The sequence below is a fragment of the Eublepharis macularius genome, chromosome 18 (genome assembly GCF_028583425.1).
Source record: "Eublepharis macularius isolate TG4126 chromosome 18, MPM_Emac_v1.0, whole genome shotgun sequence".
Lineage (NCBI taxonomy): Eukaryota > Metazoa > Chordata > Lepidosauria > Squamata > Eublepharidae > Eublepharis > Eublepharis macularius.
In genome coordinates this window covers 28,009,730-28,032,280 of record NC_072807.1, presented here as the reverse complement: position 1 = coordinate 28,032,280, position 22,551 = coordinate 28,009,730, and the positions used below count along the sequence as shown (strand labels likewise).

The following is a 22,551-nucleotide window of genomic DNA, read 5'->3' as shown; positions in this document are numbered from 1 at the left end:
CAAGTCACACGAGATTTCTGCTATACCATGGAAATTCTGTCATGCAAAGCACCTCAGCAGCCTATGGGAAAAGAAAGTTTACTGTAATCCAATTGGTTTACTACGTTAACAGAGACTCACCATCGTCAATTTAACAGCAATTCTAAACCTGCTGACTTGGATACTTGCAAAAAAAGAACTGGGCATTCTCTTTTGCTCTATCACATTTATAGAATCGTTTAGCTAAACTTCTTTGTCCAAGAGTATGCTTCAAAATGCAGTGAAAAGAAATTAACAAATGAAATATTTGTGCTCAACACCACAAACAAGTTTGCAGTTAAAATATGCACCCAGGCAGCAGGCAGTCCGCACAGGGAACTCCAAAATACTGCATTTTATTTCTAGTTATTAGTCTGATACAAGGCAATTGTGGGCAGTGAAAAGAAACAAAAAATACTACTTAACTAGGTTTAGATGGTTTCAGGTGGGCAGCCATGTTGGTCTCTAGTAGAAGAGGAAGATTTGGGTCCAGCAGCAGCTTAAAGACCAACTAGATTTCCAGGGTATGAACTTTTGAGGGTCAGAGCTCCCTTCGTAAGATACTCTCAAAAGCTCATACCCTGGAAATCTAGTTGGTCTTTAAGGTGTTACTGGGCCCAAATCTAGGTTTAGAGGGAAGCTCAATTTTCTATCAGAAAATACAACAATATTTAATTGTTACTATATTACCATTATGTAGTAATTCTATCTTCCACCTAAAAATATAATAAGTTTATTGCTTTTCCAGCCGAAGCCATAAGCCATACAAACACCAACAAAATATGAACTGTATACTTGACCATACCCAATTCACATAGACATAACTCGTCATCACTTTAACACCTAAAAATAAAAAGATGGCATGTGAAAAATCAAGATACATACATTGTAAGAATATCTGTGTGCTCACCTGCATTTTGCTTTGACATAATTCATGTTGCCATTGTTGCTTTCCATTCACAGAGGAACTGAAAAAGCTGGAACAGGAGAGGCTAGCCCTGGAAGCCACCATTAGAGAGAGTGAAATTGAAGAAGGAAACCACGGCGTCCGTGGATTTTTTAAAAGAGCCACCAAGTTCAATGTGACAAAGCGGGCACCCCAAAAGGGCAAGTTCTAAACCTGAAAAAAAAAGAAATAGTTAACTGGTCAGCAGAGCTGGAGCCCCCCTCCCCTCAACAATCCTCCCCTGAATGAAAATTTCACAGTTCTTTATAGGGGTAGTCACAACTCTGTATTTTATGCCTTTCTTGGAATGCAAAGCGATTTCTATTTTAAACAAGTAGAGGTATGTTACCAGAAATTAGCTACAAGAGAAAAGGGCTCCTTGGGTTTTTCTTCTATTCATAGTGAGGCTCCACATGGCCTGAATTGGCAGAAAACTTTCCTGTATCTTTTAAAACTTGGTCTTTCTCTAGCTCTCTTATAGTTATTAGGTAAGATTATTTTTTAAAACTCTGCCTGTATGGTGGAGCATGGTATGTCAGAAGCATCATTGTTCTTGTGTTTTTTGCAAACACGAAACTGCATATGAGAGATAATCAAGTTCCAATAGAATTTGCAACCACAACAGACAGGGCTAGGATGCCAATTATCTACTGAAAGAGCATTCTCAGAACACGGAATCATCAAAGTAGATAAATTAATAACAAAATAGTTTAAAATGTATATAGTATATAATGGAAACACTAATATGGAAATTAAGTAGTATTTGTTTATATGTACTATATATAGTATAGGTTTTAGATATGGGATAGACTTACGTGCACATGGTGAATATTTTGCTCTATAATGATTTTCTAAACAATTTTTCATCACTTGTCAAGCACTTAGCACCTTGATTTGGGTTGAGTCACTTAGAAAGAAATGGTATGCCAGGGGTGGATTCCTGCCTTTCAGGTTAAGTACTGTACCATCAGGTGAACATGAGAGGAGTACAGACATATTGCCAGTGTATACCATCTTATAGCCTTTTAATGGCCAAACATAATAAAAATTAAAGGCAAGTTACAAAAGAGAGTGGTTGGTTGCCACTCACTTTCCCTACACAGAGGAATTATTATATTCCATATTTCCTCCCACAGACCTTTCATTTTCTCTAGCACAAAGCCTGGCGTGGTTGGCATGGCACACCCCTTGCTCTTGAACCTGAAAATGCAGGATCAAAAATATACAACAAAGCGCCCACTGAAAATCCTTGTTAACACTCACATGCTTAACTGAAGTATGGTAATTTCACTGTAATATATAAGCCCGTTGCCACATGTCCTTACAGGGGCGGCCCACTCACCAAACGCTAGCAGCTTTCCCCTTTGGCGTCAAATCCAGACGTCTCGATTTTCAAAATGGTTGCAGGTTGTTCGGTTTTCATTTTTCAGTGTTTTTTCAGAACCAGAAAAGGCGCTGAAAAAACAGAAGCCAAACACCTTGCAACCATTTTGAAAAGAGACGTCCGGAGTCAACGGGGAAAGCTGCCAGCGTTCGGTGAGTGGCTTGTCCTTTTAAGGATGGATGTGTGGAAATGCCCTGAATCACACACAAGACTGGAATTGTGCTTTGGGACTCACTTTCCATGATTGTGCAGAAAGGCCCTGAATGTGTCTCTCTCATTTCAGCCAGTAGCATTAACACAATCTCTTCAATACATGTGGGGGAGTTCAATCAACGGCTGCTCGAAGTTAGCACTCAGTTTAAAAAGAAGCAGGGGAAAGGCACCATCGATGTCTGGTGGCTGTTCGATGATGGAGGTAAGCCACTCACAAGTAGTTTGTAAAGTCAAAGAAGAAAAATCTGTGCAGCCAATGGAGGAGTTGATAAAAAAAGAAGAAAAAATAAATATTTTCATTAAAAGTTTTATATAATTAAAAATAAAGCAAAAAACTATAATTACACATATACTAATAAAACAAACAAAAACAACGAATCAACATACAAAACCATACATAATACAGAAGAAAAAAAACCAAAACAATCTAAACTAAAAGGTTTCCAATTGTTTCCAAAACAAATATTCGTATCATGTCAGATCTACACTTTCTCTATGTAATAATTAACAGCACTCTTTTTTCTAATGTCAAAATCTCTTAATCCAGAAATCATCAAATCATTATCTAAATAGTCTATATTTTCTAAACATTTAACATAACAAAATGCTAGGGGAATTCATAATTAATGCTCAATAATAAAATTAGTCTTTTTATTACACAATGTTCTAATTTGGCTTTTCTTGCATATATTTGATTTAATTTGTTCAACCAGGGCTAATTCTTTTAATTCCCTATATCCTCACTCTTCGAAAAAAGTGGAAAGATTGTAAATTAAGGATCTTTACGGGTGGAAAAGTTACTCGCCTTGAAGAAGAGAAGATAATGTAAGTAGACTTTGCATCCTTCCCCCTCACCCCCACAGATTTCATAAATACTGCAGCTTGGTATTTGCTTCTAGTGCATTCAAAAGAAATTGATAGGGCTGATTATAGTATTAATTCTGACTAGCGGAAAGACTGTTGTACAGATTACTAAACTAATATACATGAAACACTCTGAATAGTCTAAAACACTATATAAATGCTCAGGATTCTTAATATTACCAAATCTTGCATGTTCAGTCTTTATACAGCTTTTATTCTAAGATCTTTTCACTGAGTTACAAACATTCCTCATCGGCTGTTTTAGCAAGTTTGGTGTAGTGGTTAGGAGCAAGAGGGCTCTAATCTGGAGAACCAGGTTTGATTCCCCACTTCTCCGCTTGAAGCCAGCTGGGTGACCTTGGTCAGTCACAGTTTCTTGAAGTTCTCTCAGCCCCACCTACCTCACTGGGTGATTGTCATGAGGTTAATAACAACACACTTTGTAAACCACTTTGAGTGGGTGTTAAGTTGTCCTGAAAGGCGGTATATAAATCGAATGTTATTATTATTGTTAGCAGCCCTAATGTGTGCTCAGAGCAATGTCTAAAAAGGAGCTGTGTAGCACTTTTCAATGCTAGGAAACGGTTCTCCGTGTAGAAAGTGACATGATCCTGAAAAAAATCAGGCAATCCCTGCTCATGTGAAGCTCCTCAGAGCTTCAGATTCTGGTGTATTCCCCTTGCAATTTCTCCAGTATTTAATTTTCAGCTAAACCAATTAGCTCACACCTTTCATGTCCACTGAATTCTATAAATGAGAAATGCTAATTAAAGCACTTCGGATACCTTTGAATACTTAATTACATGGTGAGTAATTTAACAAGACTTATAGTGCAGTCCTAAGTGGAGGTAAACCCTTCTCAGTCCACTGACTTCAATGTACTTAAAAGAAGGCACCGTCCGTTGCTTTTGTTGCATATTAACCTACTGATTCATGACTCTGCCATCCCCTTTCTTTGGTTTTCAGGATGGCTTCACTTTTAAATAAATTCAGAATAAAATTTGCTGACGTTAATATAATTGGCGACATCAATATGAAACCCAACAAAGAGAGGTAAGAGTTGCTTCAAAAATAACCTATAGTTTAAACTAGGAACTGATATGATTGAAAATACGATGAGATTTATTGTAATCATTTTCTGAAGGCACTTTCACACAAGGACATTCCATATCGAATCCCAAATGTAAAAGCAAGATGGGGTTGTTTCAAAGGGGACACTTTCAGATGAGCGCCTTAAACTGTATACACAGTGTATTTGGATCGGATTTTGAATTTCAAATGGTGCACCATTTTCTTGCATTGCCCATCTTTTGGGGGCGGGGGGAAGTTTCTCTCTCACTTTTGTGCTATATCAATCTACTGAAAAACTGCTTCAGTTTAAAAAAGTAGAAATGGGTGGGGAAAATAAAGCAGATTATTACAAAGCACTACAAACAGTTCAGGTAGCATCTCCCACAACTCAGAAACACAATCACACAACAAAACCTGGTTCCACAAAGAACAGATCAAACCTTCATTTAAAAAAAAGGACAAAAATGCTTGCCCTTTAAGATGTTTGAAATGCAAATATAACTCATTCCCCATCAGGACTGGCAAAGCCTGCTTGCCTGAAATGCAAAAAAACTCCATTCTTCATCAGATACCAAAATGGATAAAGAGCCCATCTAAAAATGATCTAAGAAAGCACAGCTGCAGCTTATAACTCAACCCCCCTCCCAAACCTGAGAGCTGAAAGTCTTAGGGTGTGCATAGACAATTACTTTGTCAAGAGAAGAACTACCTGAACAGCTAGGCTAGGCTGATCATACTTGAGTTGATAATCGGCCTACAAACATGAGGTAGAAGAGGATACCATCTACTTCATTGGGAATATCCTTCTTTAAAGAAAACATGAAAAACAAAAATTGGAGATGTTTAACCTAAAGCTCTGAAGACTCAACACTATCCAGAGAAAAACAGACTTGCTTGTTTTTTCCTTTTTAACTACATGAATATGTAGATGGACACTGCTTCTTTCGCACAAAACATAAAACCGTCATAATTGCAAATAATGATTTAAATCCAACTATTAAAAACAACTCCAAAACTCTCTTTGGCATGCAAAAGAGTGTCATCCACTCATCATGGGCACTTTCCAACAGTCATACAAAGATGTCTGAATATCTACTGCAGTAGAACTGCTAGGGTCAAGGCACAAATTTAAAATTCTATGAAAATCAGACAAACTGGTTCAGCCAAAATCTATGTTGTGACTAAGTAAGTAGAGTCAGGGTGATTGTGGAGACAGCACCATACACCCTTCTCAGCCCCCCACAGGGTCAATCCCAATAGATTCCAGGCCCAGTGGGGAGACTGAGGTACCTTATAAAGGTGTGCACAGTAGCCAGCTCTTCAGTGGGAGCTGGCCCTTTAAGAGTCAGGTGCCCTCTGACAGCTGTCAGACAATCAGCTGTTGGGACGTTCGACCCTGGGGACAGGGGAGTCATGAGGCAGAAATTGCTCAGGGGGCATTATTGATCCCTAACAGGCTCCCCTCTTTGACTTCAGACAAATTAGGCCCTGGCACATAATGGCTGGTAGCACAGCCAGTGGTGACTCTACAATGCCACCTCATCTCTCTGAAAAGATGTTTTTCATAGAATAGTCTATGGCTGCAACCCTACACACTATTAGATGAAAACGGCCATTGATTTCAACGCAATTAAATGTCATCTGACAATGCCAGTCTAAGCAGCATTACACCCACCCCCCACTTCCCCCAACCCCAGTATGGTACTGGGTGGGATCAAAGGAGGTGCAACTGTGACTTGAATTGGATGAAAGCTTAGCTTCTGCTTCTAACGGCTACTTTGAATTTCCATGGAATCCCAATTCTGCCTACTGTAAATTTTTACCTCCCCCACATTTTTACAGTTGCGATCAACTATTGGGTTGAATGTCAAGCCCAGAAACATGCCTTGCCTAGGGAAAAAGAACATTTTTGTTTACAGTTATAGTACTTTGAGATTACATTATTATAACCAAAAAAAATGCGAGATATAAATGGACTGCAGTGACACATGTAGACCTGCCTAGACAAGGTGTAGGCAGCAGAGCTGCATGGATGTAACAGAGCATAAAATCTAATGCATGAAGTTTAAAGATTTTGAATGTAATTCAGTTACAACTCCACAGCCAATAGATTTTGTCCTACCTGTGAAGAGATTATCTGTGAAATAATGAGTGAGCGTCTTGCTGTGAAACCTTTATAATTTCTGTTCCAGCTGGAAATTCTTTGAAGAGATGATTGAACCATACCGCCTTCATGAAAGCTGCAAAGATTTAACAACTGCTGAGAAATTAAAGAGAGAGGCTCCGTGGAAAATCACTGATGCGGAGCTAGAAGCATTCAAGGAGAAGGTAAAGCTTGTGCCATTACATTTGACACTGTGGGCTGGTGAGCTGAAGAGGAAAATAGTGCACATGTAACCTCGGAATAGTTTAGGCAAAACTGGTGGCAGGTTAGAAAGAAAAAAGAAAGCAAAGAGTTTGCGACACATTTGTTAAGAGATCCTATGTCCCTTTGACAGATCTGTTTATTGGTATTCCCTGGTAATTCAAAGTAGCCATTAGGTGCAGAAGCAAAGCTTTCATCCAATTCAAATCAACAGTGGCACCTCCTTTGACCTAGGTGATCTCCCACCTGATATCAGACTGGGGATGGGGGGAGGTTTGGCTGAAGTTTTCTATTTGGTAGGAAAATCCTATTTGTATATTCTCAATGGCATATTGCTCAGGCAGAGAAGAACAGATTAGCTGATACCCTTGAAACTGATTTTAATGCTGAATTCCAAAACAATGTCTCTGCTCAAGAACCAAAAAACAATTAAGCATCAAAACTAGACCCAGGTACATGAACATGTTAACCATATAAACCTCACTAGCAAATATACTATGCTATCTGTGAAAAAGACCTATTTGTGAGTAAACTGCGTTTTATTTTGTATTTTAATACATCTCTCATAAGTGGGCAATCTTTGCAAAAAGTGTTTGTGGAAGCTAGTAAACTGTTGATTTTCAGTACGATTGTCAATTGAGGAGAGCATCAAGATCAATTGTACACACTCAAAAATTAATCCAGCCCTTCACTGTCTCAAGACAGCGTTATTTACATAATTATTGTACTTCATAGTCATCAGTATGTCATTATGCAGCTAACTGAAAATAAATTTTGTTGCATATTAATTTGACAGCAACAACGGAAAACAGAATGCTTCATGTTTTCCCTAAGCTTCTTGTCCACAATCTGTTTCCCATAAACTTCAGAGGAGTCACATTAAAATGAACAGGCTTATCTGTAGACAAGGTTGGTAGTGCAGAAGGGCCTTATGTGAAACAGTATTTCACCAAGAGGCATACCAGCGTTGACATTTTCATGATCACTCAACTCATCTTCAAGCATGTTAACAAAAGCCATCCTTTATCAACTGTGTTCTGATTTTGTTGTTTTTAATTTAAACAGAGTTACCGCCAGGTCCGTTTGAATGAACTCCTACAGGAACACTCCAGGGCTGCTAATCTTGTTGTCCTGTAAGTTACACACTTTTAAATTTGCATAGTAGCAAAAATCTCCCTTGTGCTGGGAGAATATTAGACAAGAGCTCAAGGATGAACTATAACAGTTCATTGCAATGCATGTCTACACAGGGCCCTGAATGTGAAGCCTTTCAGCAGAAGGAAAGCAATGTACATCCTTGGTGGACAAGATTATGTTATTACTAAATTATTTTCTGTAAATATATTTCTTTATTTGAACAGGGAGAGAGTGAAAAATTTAAATACTTTAAAAATTATTTTGATTCTTTTGAGAACTTCAAATCGTATCCAGGGCTTGAAAAATCTCTGATTCCAGGATATTCAGGATATGCCCCCCATGAACCCATGCAACCATGAACTTTGAGGGGCATAGCAGCAGGGTCCTGAATATTTGCTAATACAAGGCTAATACATCCTCTTCCATCCAACAGGAGCCTACCGGTGGCAAGAAAAGGAATGGTATCTGATCTCCTCTATATGGCTTGGTTAGAAATTCTCTCAAAGAATCTCCCTCCAATTTTACTCATCAGAGGCAACCACAAAAACGTTCTAACATTTTACTCTTAGCACTCAGCACCTGAAGTGCAGCACACAGCAGCAACACCACACTACAAAACTGACACAGTGCAATAAGATCTCAGAATCTGACAAATACCCAAGACACTGAAAAATCATGTTGGTGTTACCTTTTAGCAGCACACCCTGTAATGCTATGTTTCTAAAATTCTAATATTGCACTGAGAGTACTAAACAATGAACAGACAATATCCATCCTATGCAGTGATGACAACTGTGGACTGAAATTTCAACCATGTTGTAATGTTTTGCAAGTAATTCAGTTTGTGTGAGTTGTGTGGACTGAAATTTCAACCATGCATATCCACAGGCCACAGATAAATGCATAGCTAAATGTTCTTAGACAGATTCATTTCAATAAATTAATAATCACCTGTTGGACTGTGACTATATTGATTTTTAAAACACATCTTAGCTGTCTAAACTATCCATAAATTTTATTGATAAAAATGAATACGAAGGTTCATTTTAAAGCAGTCAATAAAAGTTTCTAAAGCTTCCCATGTGCTAGACTAGGACCCAAGTCTTCAGAGAATACCTTAACCAGACTCACAGAAGCAGGCATGATAGCATCTAATAGCCTCTGACAGGTCTCTTCCCCACCAGCACCATGCACAGGACCTTGGCTTCTCAGCCAGCAACCACCCACCCACAGTTAAGACAGTACAGCATTGTAACCCATGGAAGTGAATCGCACATCATCACCTTGCCTTATTTAGGCCTCAGAATGTCCCAATGACTTTCATCCCAGCCAACTGCATCATTGTGTTGCTTGCCATCATCTGCTTGTTATTTTTCTGTAGTGGAGTACTTACTACACTCTCTTCCATTGCGGGGTCGCTATCTGCTAACCTGCATTAGAAGAGAAACGTGCCCAACAGAGTAATCCTAAGAAGAGTTACTCCAGTCTAAGCCCATTGATTTTAATGAGCTTAGACTGGAGTAGCTCTTCTTAGGATTGCACTGTAAAACACCATTGGCTTGTGCCAATATTGTGTGGCCAGTTGTGTCAGCATTACAACCAAACAGTGCCATCTGTTTTGTCCTTCCAAGTCTCCTGTGTTTTTGAAAGTAGCATAGCAGACAAAGGAATAAGTGCAGCTTTCCCCATCAGCACAGGTGCATATATTACAGGGACTGAGGCTAATGCTCTGAGAGTGAGCGTCCAGATCGGGACTGTGCTAGCCACTTCTCCAGTTCTCCCATACCATGCCCCAAAAGTCTACTTTTCCTTCTTGTACTGGCTTTACATTTTTTCTAGTTCAGGCTTCCTCCAGTGCAACAGCTTCACTACGCTTTTGGGTTCCATCAGTCCAGAGGATTTGGTCACAATCCTATTTGGATCTAACTGGTGTAACTCAAGAGTTAGGATCACATTACAACTCCCTGTAGATTAAAACAAATTGTTAAAATACTGGACAGCATTATACGTACAGCAATATTGCTGTCCAGTATTTTGACAATTTACGTACAGCAATCGTATTTTGACATTATACGTACAGCAATCTGTATGCCATTAAAGGTATTTGAATTGCATTGAATTGACGTAAAGCAATACAGAACACTTTCAAAGTGAAATTAATACTAAATTAAAATTTTCTAAGATTTCGTCTGAACACTGATTTCTCTAGGGCTATAATCTCAATAAATGTAATGGAAAATATTTTGGTAATTTGGTGATTTGTCACAGAGTCTATAAGTAAATTTGGTATTCGGGTTTTTTCCTTTGTTTTAATCTTTCCTGATTAAATAAGTATTTTAATTGCTGGGCTTGCCATTACTATGTTGAGCATTTAAATATGAAATAAACTGATGTGAATCAAAATCTATTTTCAGTATGATTGTCCTGTCCTTTCTTTTGCTTTTTCATTGTTTTACTACTGAAATTATGGCATTTCTTCTCAAGTTTGCTAATTAAATATATTTTGGCATGCAACAGCTGTATTTTATTACTGTAATGTCGCAATAGGGTATTTATTCTGTAGAAACTTTTTTGAAGCCAGAAAAAAATATCTGCCATTTGCAGAAACATCATATCCATGGCCTTGCTCTTACAGGAAAGAAGCAGCAGCTATCACTTCACTGGAAGTCACAAGGAGAGGGTAGAAAGAGAGCTGAATTCTTGCAGGAGCTAAACTAGCTTAGAACCTCTCGGGGTTTCAGCTAAGCAAACTGGTATGTCCAAAGAATTTTGGAAAGAGAACATTTTAGAAAGTTATGAGGCAGAAGATATGTCATGTATGATCCCTGACTCTCAGATCTCAGAGATGAAATCAAAGTTTCAAAAGACTTTGGTGAATGAAGGAAAAAATGTGAAACTTTCAGAAAGGAAACTTTAAAGAGAAAGATCTAAGCGAAAATGTAGAAAAGACAAAAGAAACCCCAACAAAGAAAGTGGCAAATTAAAAAGCTTTAATACTATTTAAAAGTTTGATGACGAAGTTAAAAACAAAGAAGCTTGAAAAGAAGCATGGGAACTAAGGCAAAGCCTTCGGTGGCAGTGAAACTCTAAGAGAATACTAAGGAAATCAAGGAGGCAGCAATATATATGTCACATAAAGGGGGCAAAATGGCAGGTGTTAAATATGGAATGGCTTTCAAGACTGATTCAGGCTGGCCCTTTTGCCTTCCCAACAGCACTGTGAGGGCAATGAGTCCTCACAGGCTTTCTTTCTGAGACAGCAGCAGTGATCTTAGTTTTCCTGTTGCTGATCAGGTCCAATGTCCACTCAGGGTTTAAACGCTAACAAGAATGTATTAAGTTACATGGAGTCACAAAGACAGTACAGAAAGCCAACACCCCTCTTCTACTTCCCCAGCTTTCTTGCAAGCCGATACTGATTTTGGCATAACGCTAGCTGTGGCAAAATTTCTGGCTGCTGTGGCTTCAAGGCAAGGGTGGAATTAGAGTGGTATTGGTGTGATTTATGTTGTCCAAGACCATATGTTCACCAGATTATTTGAAATAAAGAAATAAGGCCAACATCAGATAAACCATTCTAAGAACATCCAGCCCCGCCCAGAAGGCAGATGAAACACCCATTCATTTCTGAGATTTTACCAGACTTGCACAACATAGAACATACATAGAATTCTAACCAAAAAGCACTGGCTAGCATGTTGAAACCACGTGACACACCCCTCCTGGCTGGCCCCTCCCTTTGCTAAGAAAATGCCATTTGTGTATTCTCAAAAGTATACTGCTCAGGCAGAAAAGAATACACATGAAATTGATTTAAATGCTGGATTCTGCAATAGTGACTCTCCTCTAGAAACAAAAAAACAATTAAGACCCAGGTACAAGAAAATGTTAACCATATAAAACCTCATTAGCAAATATGCTATGCTAACCAGGGAAAGATCTATTTGTAAACAGCATTTAATTTTGTATTCTAATACATCACACATATGTAAGGCAGCAGCAGCCTTTGCAAAAAGTGCTAGTGGAAGCTAGTAAACTGTTGATTTTCAGCAGGATCATCAACTGAGGAGAGTGGTAAGATCAATGGTATGCACTCAAAAATTAATCCAGCCCTTCAGCATCTCAAGATAGGCTTATTTACATAATTATTGTACTTCGTAGCCATCAGTATGTCATTATGCAGCTAACTGAAAATAAATTTTGCGGCATTTTAATTTGACAGCAACAACAGAAAACAGAATGCTTCATGTTTTCCCTAAGCTTCTTGCCCACAATCTGCTACCCATACACTTTAGAGGAGTCACATTAAAATCAACAGGCATATCTAAAGACAAGGTTGGTAGGGCAGAAGGGCCTTACGTGAAACAATAGTTCAGCAAGAATGCCAGTTTTGCTATTTTCACAATGGCTCAACTCAGCCTCAAGCATGTAAGAAAAGCCACCCTTCACCAACTATGTACTGATTTTGCTGTTTGAAATGTAAACAGAGCTACCGTCAGGTCCGTTTGAACGAACTCCTACAGGAACACTCCTGGGCTGCTAATCTTGTTGTTGTGCTTTAAATTTACATAATAACAAAAACGATCTCCTGTGCTGGGAGATTATTAGGCAGGAGCTCAAGGATGAGCTCTTCACCGCAATACATGTGTCCACAGGGCCCTGATGTGAAGCCTTTTAGCGGAGGAAAAGCAATATACACCTTTGCTGGATGAGATTATGTTATTACTAAATTATTTTCTGTAAATATATTTCTTTATTTGAACAGGGAGAGAGCGAAAAGGGTACTTTAAAAATTATCTTTCCTCTTTGAATAACATCAAATCATACCCAGGGCTAGAAAAATTTCTGATGCTAGCATCCATGAACTGTGAGGGGCATATCATCAGTCTTGAAATATTTGCTAATACAAGGCTAATACATCCTCTTCCATCCAACAGGAGCCTACCGGTGGCAAGAAAAGGATCGGTATCTGATCTCCTCTATATGGCTTGGTTAGAAATTCTCTCAAAGAATCTGCCTCCAATTTTACTCATCAGAGGCAACCACAAAAACGTTCTAACATTTTACTCTTAGCACTCAGCACCTGAAACGCAGCAACACCACACTACAAAATTGCCACAGTGCAGTAAGATCTCAGAATCTGACAAACTCAAATACTGAAAAATAATTTCTGAAAAATAATTTCTAATAACAAACCCCACAAGTCCATTATTTTAAAAACCTAATTATCACAGTGCAACAATGAACATAAAACATGTATCCATCCTGTTCAGTTATGACAACTGCAGACTGAAATTTCAACTATTCTGTAATGTTTACAAGTAATTAAGTTTGTGTGTTTTCTTTCTGCTTGCCAGTGTGGGGTTTTAAATTTTTTTTTTACTGTAAGTAAAAACTCTGCAACCATCATAGTTGGGTGAATGTTTCCTAGTGAGTTTCCAGATGCAACGGGCTAAAAAGGATCTAGATTGAATGTGGCTGACCTTCTGGGTCAACAGAAAACAATTCTGCACCATCCTCTATATGACAGCCCTTCAAGGACTTGAAAATGGTTATCATTTCACCTCTCAGTCATCTCCTCCCCAGGCTAAACATACTGAGCTCCTTCAACCTTTCCTCATAGGACTTGGGTCTCCAGGGCCCTCACCATCTTCATTGGCCTCCTTTGGACACGTCTATATCCTTCTTGTATGTATCCTTCTTAAGTTATGGTGCCCAAAACTAAACACAATATTCTAGATGAGGTCTAACCAGAGCAGAGTAAAATGATATCAGTTTACATGATCTGGACACTATATGTCTGTTGATACAGCCCAAAATAGTATTTGCCTTTTTAGCAACCACATCACATTGCTGATTCATGTTCAGTGTATGGTCTACCAAGACCCCTAGATCCTTTTCACAATACTACTGCCAAGACAAGTCTTCCCCATCCTATAACTATGCATTTGATTTTTCCTAACTTAATGCAGAACTTTATATTTATCTCTGTTGAAATTCATTTGTTTTAGACCAGTATTCCAGGCTGTCAAGATCATTCTGTATCCTGTCTTCTATCACATTTGCTACGCCTCCCAATTTAGTATCATCTGCAAATTTAATGAGCATTCCTGCTGTTCCTTCATCCAAATCACTTATAAAAATGCTGAACAGAACAGATCCCAGGACCAATCCCTGAGGCACTCCACTTGTCACTGTTCTCCAAGAGGATGAGGAACTATTAACAAGCACTCTTTGGGTGTGATCTCTCAACCAGTTACAAATCTAACAGTAATAGGATTCAAACCACATTTTACCAACTTGTCAACAAGAATATTATGTGGAACTTTATCAAAAGCCGTAGTGAAATGGGAGATAAAACTACGTCTACAGCATTCCCTCAATCCAGCAACGTAGTAATTTGAGTCTGACATGACTTGTTCTTGGGACACCCATGCTGGCTCTTAGTAATTTATTTATTTATATTCAATTTATATTCTGCCCTCCCCACACCAGCAGGCTCAGGGCGATTACAACCAAGTTTAAAATCATTTTCACAGTATATATACAATTTAAAACATCTTAAATACACAGATTAAAATACACACACACACTCACACACATATACACACACACGTATGTATGTATGTATGTAAACACAGCGGCACATAGTCTGGACAACCACCTTTTTTCCATCGCCGGAATACTTTGGCAGGGAAATATGAGAGGTGGAGGTATCACTAGTAGGGAGGGCATATGTTGTACTCCCCTGGCTAGGGGACACTGCCTTGCATCAACCATATGGCTGGCAGAACAGCTCTGTGCTACAGACCTGGCGAAAAGCTAACAAGTCTCTCTGGGCCCTGGTCTCATTGGACAGAGTGTTCCAGAGTGAAAAGGCCCTGGCCATAGTCAATGCAAGGTGGGCATCCCTAGGGGCCAGGGATCTTTAGCAGATGTTTATCGCTTGAGCTAACTGGTCAAGGACTGACTGTTTGATGATTTGTTCTCAGCTGATTGTCTCAGCTGTAATATCTCTATTAACAAATGAAATATCCCTTATAAATCAAACTAAAGACTTTAAAAATTTACATTAACTCATCTTACATAAACAAAAAATTATAGCCAATATTATAATGCCTCCTGTACTGATGATTATAAGAATCAGCATTATCAGTTCCATGTCCAGGATTTTCCCCCCACCGTGGGAAGGTAAATTTAAAAGGGTCACATTATTCCACTCTGCCAGGGCCTCACTCCAGTTCCGGAGACCTTAATGGAAAATCCATTCCGCATTTTCTTTGCAACTTTTTTTGTGCGGTAATGTATTTCAAAGGAGCCCATGCAAGTAAATTGGCATTCCTGGCTCCTATTACCTCCAATGGGCCTTCAAGCCTCTCCCATTATTGCCAATGGGCAATCCCGTCATTCCTTTTGCGCACCATTTTAAAATGCCCGCTGAAGGAGCGTTTCAGCTTCCTCCAGTCTCAGGCCTGCAGTGAGGGCAACTGAGGAGAAGCGCTTTGGCGGAAACGGGTCACCTCCGCGGGGCCAAGAGGCGGGAGAAGAAGCCTTAGCCCGTCCCACCATGTGGCGCTTCCTCCAGCGGCTCCTCAGAAGCAGTAAGAAGCAGGGGGCGGGGGAGGGGAGGAAACGGCCGTTTATTCCGTTGCCCCGCCCCCTTTCTAGCGCGACGGCCGGCCTGGAAAAAGGGGGACCCCCCACCCTCGGGTGGACCAATCGCCGCTGTCCTAGCTTTCCCCCCCTTCCTTGGGAGCATGGACTTTCCCACAAAGGCGCCCCTCAATGGACCGAGAATATTCCTTTCGAGCGGGGCGGGGGAGGATGCTCCGTTGTATTCTTAGGGAGAAAGAAAAATCATAGACTGCCTTGTTTGTTTGAATGGTGGGAACGAGCGGAGCAGCCGACTAGAGTTAAGATTTCGCCAAGGGAACACTGCCACTTTCTTACCTCTCTCTCCCTCTTTGTGGAAGAATTGGTTTTCCCACACAGCCTGCTCTAAATGAGAATTCCGGGAGAGACTATTCCTTTCGCGGGGGGGATGTTAGGGGAAAAGATTTTTTTTTTAAAAAAAGAAAAGAAAATTGGGCTTTGAACCGCGGGGATACAGCAGAGCAATGAGCTTTTAAAATGTATTTTATTTTGGCAGTGGTTGCAAACGCAACGCCCCCTCTTCGCCCCCCTCCTGCTCCGTTCCGGTTCCTCCCCTTGGGTTAAAAGTGAGCGCGCGAAAAAGGCCGGAAAACCCCGCGCTTTTCCTCTTCCTCCTCATCGCTAACGGGGCGTCCTATTCGTTTGCTTTCTCCACACGCTTCGCTCGCCCTCATGCCCTGTTCCGAAGCAGCCCCGGCCTCGTCCCCCAGCAAGAGGCTCAAGACCTCCGGCCCCGAGGAGAAGGAGCCCCCCGGCCTGAGGCTCCGCTTCGCCAAGCTCTCGGAAAACGCCCTCGCCCCTTCCAGGGGCTCCTCCCGGGCCGCCGGCTACGACCTGTACAGGTGAGGCGGAAACCGCACAACACAAGCCAGGTGAAAAGCCAGGGGGTTGCCAACCTCCAGTTGGGGGCTGGAGTTCTCCAGGCCACAGAGACCAGTTCCCCTGCAGAAAATGGGTGCTTCGGAGGGTGCTCTGCCCCCAAACCCTGCCCTCCACATGTTTCACCCCAATGCCCAGGAAATTCCCAACCTGGAGCCGGCCACCCTGGCTTGGCCCCCCGACTCTCTCCACCCAAGCCAGGCAGCTTCCTCCTCACCCGGGTGGCACATGCAGGGGAAGGAAGGCCGGGGGTAGAACCGACTGCACTGGCGCTGCAGGTGGAGAGCTGGGTTTTGCAGCTCCTTTTCAAGCGGTGCAGGTAGAAAAGGAGCAGCGATAAAAGGTCTGCTCCAGGGTTGGGAAATCCTTTGAGAGTTTGGATCCTGGGGAGAGAAGGGACCCTCAGTGGGACATAACGCCCTACAGTCCACCCTCCAAAGCAGTCGTTTCCTCCAGGAGAACTGATCTCTGCAGTCGAGGTCAGCTCTCTTGCACGTGATCTCCAGATCCCACCTGGAGACTGGCAACCCTAGTCTATCCCATTCCTTTCTGTTTGCAAAGACTTCTTAATGTAGCACAAAGTTTCAAGCCATAAGCCTCCACCTGCAGGGTAAAGACCAATTCACACCACACACAACGTTTGTGACTGCTGCAAGGGCTTTGTATCAGAGGTGCAATGGGAGTTCTGTGCCTGTGGGAAGCCTGAAGAGCCCGAGTTGTGATTGTCTAAAAGCCCATGAGCTGTATAGACAAACTTTTTTAATAAATGGGTAGCAGCCATCCTGCATGAGAAGAAGGGGTTTGGGCTTCCCCCACTCTACAGTTTTCTGCATCCTGAAATGCCCCTACACCCCTCCCCCAAAGATGCTATTTTCTTTGTTTGGGAAACTTGGTGTGGCTATACATAACTTTTTTGGTACAGCCAATAACAGCTCCGCTGGCTGCTTTTAGAACAAAGAAGAAACAACAAATGGTGCAAGGAAAGAATTCTTGAATGATAAAAGGGTGCTACAGAGAAGACTGAAGCCCCTTCTCACATGTCAAAATCAGAATCACGCCACTGTGCATGTGGGAGGCACAGAACTCCTATTGCTTGTCCAGTACCAACTTCTTGTGGTGGCTGAGTGAATTGGCCCTGAATTTGTGCCCTCCCTTCTGACATGTGCTTGTGCCAAGCAGACCTCGGGCCTTGTCAGGTACCAGATCACTGGGGCTCAGAACCTGCCTGGAAGAGATGAGCTGGCTGTAGAGCAATAAGATCATGCTGAGAGATCATCTAACACAGAGGTCTTCACTGATTGCAGACACGGAACCCATTCAGCTGCAAGCTTGTGACAAGGAATCATTTGACATCAGAGCCAGGTGATAGGAAGAGGGGGAGCCAGGGTCACGACCTCGCTAGTTTCAAGGCTAGTATCATGGATGGTAGACCAAGAGAGCCAAAGATAGGAAACAAGCTAAACACCAGGGAGGCACACCATAATGAGAAGGAAGTTGGAAGTGTGGGGAAACTTTTCCACCACTGAGTGACCTCACTTCCCGTCCTGCTGCTTCTCTCAGGTGCATGCAGAGGCAGAAATAGTAACCCTGACTTTCTATGCATGTCTGCTAGCAGTGTATCCTTCTAAAAGGCAACAGAAAGATGGCTTGTATATAGAGATTCATGATCCAGCAGGGTGTGCAACCTACCTGAAGGTCCTGCCCCATCCATTCAAGTCCACTGCTATCTGGCAAATGGCATGGACGGTGTTGGATGCTGTGTCTCATCGTGACTGGATCCTGCTTCAGTTGCCATGGGTAAGATCACCTGAGGAAGGGAGGCAGCTGCCACTTACTCTTTAACCTTGTCTGGATCCAACTCCATCTGAGAATTTCTTCTCTCTGACTTCCAAGGAGGGGGACAGGTAGCAACCTGCCACAGAGCCAGCATCCAGTTTCTTCTGTAAACAGAGCTCTTATAGTTTAAATGTTTTATGGTGTGTTATTTGGGCACTGCAAAAATATATATAAATATCATACATAATTAAAAGCACAGTGTTTGAGGGACCTTGGCTGCAATCCTGTGATACTCGGGATTAATTCCTTGATACAGGCTTCTGAATAATCACTTGTAAGACTGCATTTTTCCATTCATAGGAAATTTGCCTCTCCCTCCCCCTTCCTAGCTGCCCATTGGAAACTAGTGCAGGATCAGGCTCAGCTTTGATTTCAAACATAAGAGTCTGTCCCGCCCTAATTATAATACTTAGCATTTGAGGGTTTGGAGTATTTCACATACCATTTTAACAACTAATCTAGGGTGGGAGAAGAGTACCCAGACATGTTTTATGCTCCATTACTGAAGCAAGTGTTCCATTTGTTGTGCACCATAGTCGTTAAAAATATTTGAATGCATATTTTAAAATGTCTTGAATTTTTCCAGGAAGACTCTAATAAGCTAAGTTAATGCTAATAAAGGATTTGCCTTGTTGCTAATCTTGTGTTCATTTCTTTTCCCCTTCTCTCATATATTACATTGTAGTACGGGGGAAAGACAATGGCTGTCAAGCTTAATTGCAGAATCGCCCTGTTCTCTCCCCACCCCCCTTCAGAAGCAGTATACTTCTGAAAGCCAGGTGCTGGAGACAAAGAGGCGAAGGCTGTCGCTTTCATTCAACATTATGAGCTTGCAGGCACATCTGGCTGGTCTCATCCAGCAAGACAGTCTTCAGGTTCTTTAAGCAGTAACATAATTTTGCTTGCTTTTTTTTTTTTTTTTTTTTTTTTAGTGCCTATGACTCTGAGATCCCTCCTTTGGGAAAGGCTGTAGTGAAAACAGATATTCAAATCTCTCTTCCCTCTGGATGCTACGGTAGAGTAGGTATGTTGGAGAAATTGTAAGCTTCTAGTCTTGCTAACTGGCTTGTGTCATGAAAACGGCACAATCCTACTATCCATATATACTGTTTGGTAAAGTCTGCTCCTGTCAGAATACATTTGCTCTAAATAAACCCATTCCTTAGCGTGTTGGGTCACAGTATAAGGGCACCATTATATTAGTCATTTTTTTAACTTGTGCTTAAAAGCTGGATGATTGAATGAATTGCTAAAGTGGTGTAGGCTTGATTTTGAACATCCTCTTACACTCTGCCTGTGTGTTGAAACAAATTGCTATTTCTTTGGCTATGAAGATCTAATAGTTGTAAACCAACCCTATCGATATAAATATGACAGTTTTTAAACTACGTCCGAAACCGTATCAGTGCTCTGTCACAAATATGTGCATTTTAGAACAATAACATTTGTAGCTTTTAAAAAAACCCTCCTTTTTTCCCTTTAGCTCCACGGTCTGGATTAGCTGCGAATCACTTCATCGACGTTGGTGGTAAGTAGTTTGTGCCATTTGTATGTAACAAAAATAGGCTGAAACGTAAAACAATTTTCCACATTGTGAAAACTCTAATTAAACATGTGCTTATTCTGAACTACCTGTAGTATTTTACTACTGGTCCAGTCTCACAGGCCATTGTACTTGCAAATCAAACTATACAAGTTTGGCTCAAGAGGAGCTGTCTTGGCATGCTCTCTCCCAAATCTCTGGGGATATACTAGCATGGCAGACTCTTTTTGGGCACAGCCATTAAGAAGCATCAGGAGACTTATACTAGTGGGTATACACTTCAATTACTGTGGGTCCAGCAAAATGAATATATGCAATCCCACAATTTTAGTGGAATTAGTGCGTGCCACACACAGTATTGTATTCGGCCGACCAAGCTTTCTTGGATACCAATGTAGTTATTGGTTCAAGTTATGATCTCATTTTTGTGTTCATCTGCTGGGACGCAAGCACAGACTATCACACTCTGAACTAGTCTGTGTTTTACCTTGAGAAGCAGAGGTGTTTTGCAGTGTTAACTTATGGGATTTATACCTTAAGGTATAGAACTGGACCACTAAAAACTTCCAGTCTGCAGTGATTACAAGCATTACAGTCCAATTGAAACTAGCTTGATACCTACTTCTGGGCATTGAGCAGGGGTCACTGGGGTGTGTGTGGGGGGAGGTAGATGTGGATTTCCTGCATTGTGTAGGGGGTTGGACTAGATGACCCTGGAGATCCCTTCCAACCCGATGATTCTACTTCACCCCAAAGCAGTTTCCCGTTCCATTGTTTCTAATGTGCAAGCAAAGGTGCAGTGCATTAGTAACAGATGAGAATATCTAATGAAAAACACTATTCTAAATTTGCTAATTATGCTGTTTGTTATAGCTGGCGTTATTGATGAGGATTACCGAGGAAATGTCGGTGTTGTACTATTCAACTTTGGAAAAGAAACTTTTAAAGGTAAGAACTAAATTTGGTGCTGTTAAGTCCACGTGAACTAAGTACCCTCTCTTTTCCTTTCTTCTCTTCCTCCATGGTTGTTTCGAACCATGATCTACCAATACATTAAATACCTGAAAAATGTATTTTCATCTCTATAAATACTGAAACATGAGATGCTGCTTTGAGCTTCTGGTTGTGACTTAATGCTTTTCAGTTTTCAAGGTTCTGTTATGAAAATGGAGTTGAGAAATCAGCATGGTTTATGTTTGACATGACTTTTTCCTGTAGCTTAAGGAATGTCTGCAGTGGAAAGTGAACGGCATAGCTGCTCTGTTTTGCTTTGTTTTTGGAGCTTCAGGTCCTCTCTTTCCTCATTGGCCCAAATGTTTAGAAGGATTAGGGAGTTTTGTTGAATTTGTAACTGTTTAGCCACATTTCTTAAACCCTTATTTTGGTTTTTAAGTTAAAAGAGGAGACAGGATTGCCCAGCTGATCTGTGAACGTATCTACTATCCTGAACTTGAAGAAGTCCAGGTAGGAAACTTGAATCATTTAAGTAGGGAGAAAATTTTATTACTTGGCTGAATTCAATATTTATAATGCTTATTTAATTTAACTTATGTTCTTATCGATAGACCGGATTCCTCATAACAAATCCAGGAAGGAATAAAGCACTGCTTCTTCCTGTGTTACACTTTAGGTTGAAGTTATTTATTTTATGGATTAGTCTTGGACACAAATAGGAAATATATTTCCTATTTGTAGGATCCGTGGTAGTAAATCCAGAAAAGCTTACTGTGACTTCGTTTTCCAGGTTTTGGATGACACAGAACGAGGCTCGGGAGGCTTTGGATCCACTGGCAAGAACTGAGGAAAGCTGTTACATGTAATTAAGGAACTGCTGTTTTTTATATAAAGCATTTTTAATAAATAAATCTTTGTGTTCAGGACTTGCTTTTTTGTAAAATGTTGTACAAGGGAGGGGAATTCCTTCTAACCATATTTTCTATAAATTATCACTGTCAAACTCAAGCTGGGATTAAGTCCACACAGAAGACCATTCTGGATAATCTTTGGTGGGGCGGTTGACTTACCAATTTATCCAGTCAAGTCTTACTGATCCAAAACTAACGATATGTAGTCCAGACGTCTTCCTTTTTAAGGCCCTCTCATCTTTCCATGTAGTTGCCTTTGTCATAGCATTCGGTCACTGTATTCTTCCCAGTAGCCTCAGGTGGGTAGCTGTGTGAGTCTGCAATAGAGGAGCAAGGTTTGATTCCAGTAGCACCTTACAGGCCAGTAAGAGTTTCCAGGGTGTATAAGCTTTTGAGTGTCGAGTTCCCTTCATTCGATATGAGTAGGAGTGGAAGTCCTGAGCCTTTTTTATCCCAGTCAGAAGGTGGGCGGGGTTGCAAAGAAGTAAGACAGCATGTGGAAGTACAATGTGAAATGTAATTAGCTAGATTATAGCATGGGAGGAAATGAAGAAAATTAGCATCTCTAGTAAGGCTCTAGAGCTCAACATCCATAAGCCCATAGAACAGGTACATTTCGCTCCTTTGCTATGATCCTGTGAAATGATACCGGAACCAACAGGAAAGCTGGTGGGAAGGGCACTTGCTACCAATTCAGCTTCAACCCGTCTTGGAGCAGGCTTCTGTACACATTCCCTCTTTCTTGTAATATAACAATGCCAGTTTACAAATGTGTGT

General features: G+C 40.9%; 2 protein-coding genes across 3 annotated transcripts in view; both read left to right on the top strand.

Moving 5' to 3' along the window:
* SLC12A1 (solute carrier family 12 member 1) overlaps positions 1-10,414 on the top strand; it is a 48,290-nt gene extending 37,876 nt beyond the window's left edge. Inside the window, exons 21-27 of the mRNA XM_055002397.1 lie at positions 982-1,125; positions 2,632-2,763; positions 3,275-3,386; positions 4,392-4,478; positions 6,689-6,824; positions 7,927-7,994; positions 8,432-10,414. Of these exons, the coding sequence (XP_054858372.1) occupies positions 982-1,125; positions 2,632-2,763; positions 3,275-3,386; positions 4,392-4,478; positions 6,689-6,824; positions 7,927-7,994; positions 8,432-8,567 (815 nt within the window). The 3' untranslated portion in view covers positions 8,568-10,414. The remainder of the gene's footprint in view (positions 1-981; positions 1,126-2,631; positions 2,764-3,274; positions 3,387-4,391; positions 4,479-6,688; positions 6,825-7,926; positions 7,995-8,431) is intronic.
* A 5,033-nt stretch (positions 10,415-15,447) lies between these two features.
* DUT (deoxyuridine triphosphatase) lies at positions 15,448-21,786 on the top strand. Of its 2 annotated transcripts, none has more exons than XM_055002782.1 (7): positions 15,448-15,599; positions 16,343-16,493; positions 19,299-19,390; positions 19,850-19,894; positions 20,783-20,857; positions 21,303-21,373; positions 21,654-21,786. In XM_055002782.1, exons 1-7 carry the CDS (start codon positions 15,566-15,568, stop codon positions 21,708-21,710), a joined length of 525 nt encoding a protein of 174 aa, XP_054858757.1. In that variant the 5' UTR covers positions 15,448-15,565; the 3' UTR covers positions 21,711-21,786. The 2 variants fall into 2 exon arrangements, with proteins under 2 accessions (XP_054858757.1, XP_054858756.1); XM_055002781.1 differs by having other exon boundaries at positions 16,340-16,493.
* The last annotated feature ends 765 nt before the right edge of the window (positions 21,787-22,551 follow it).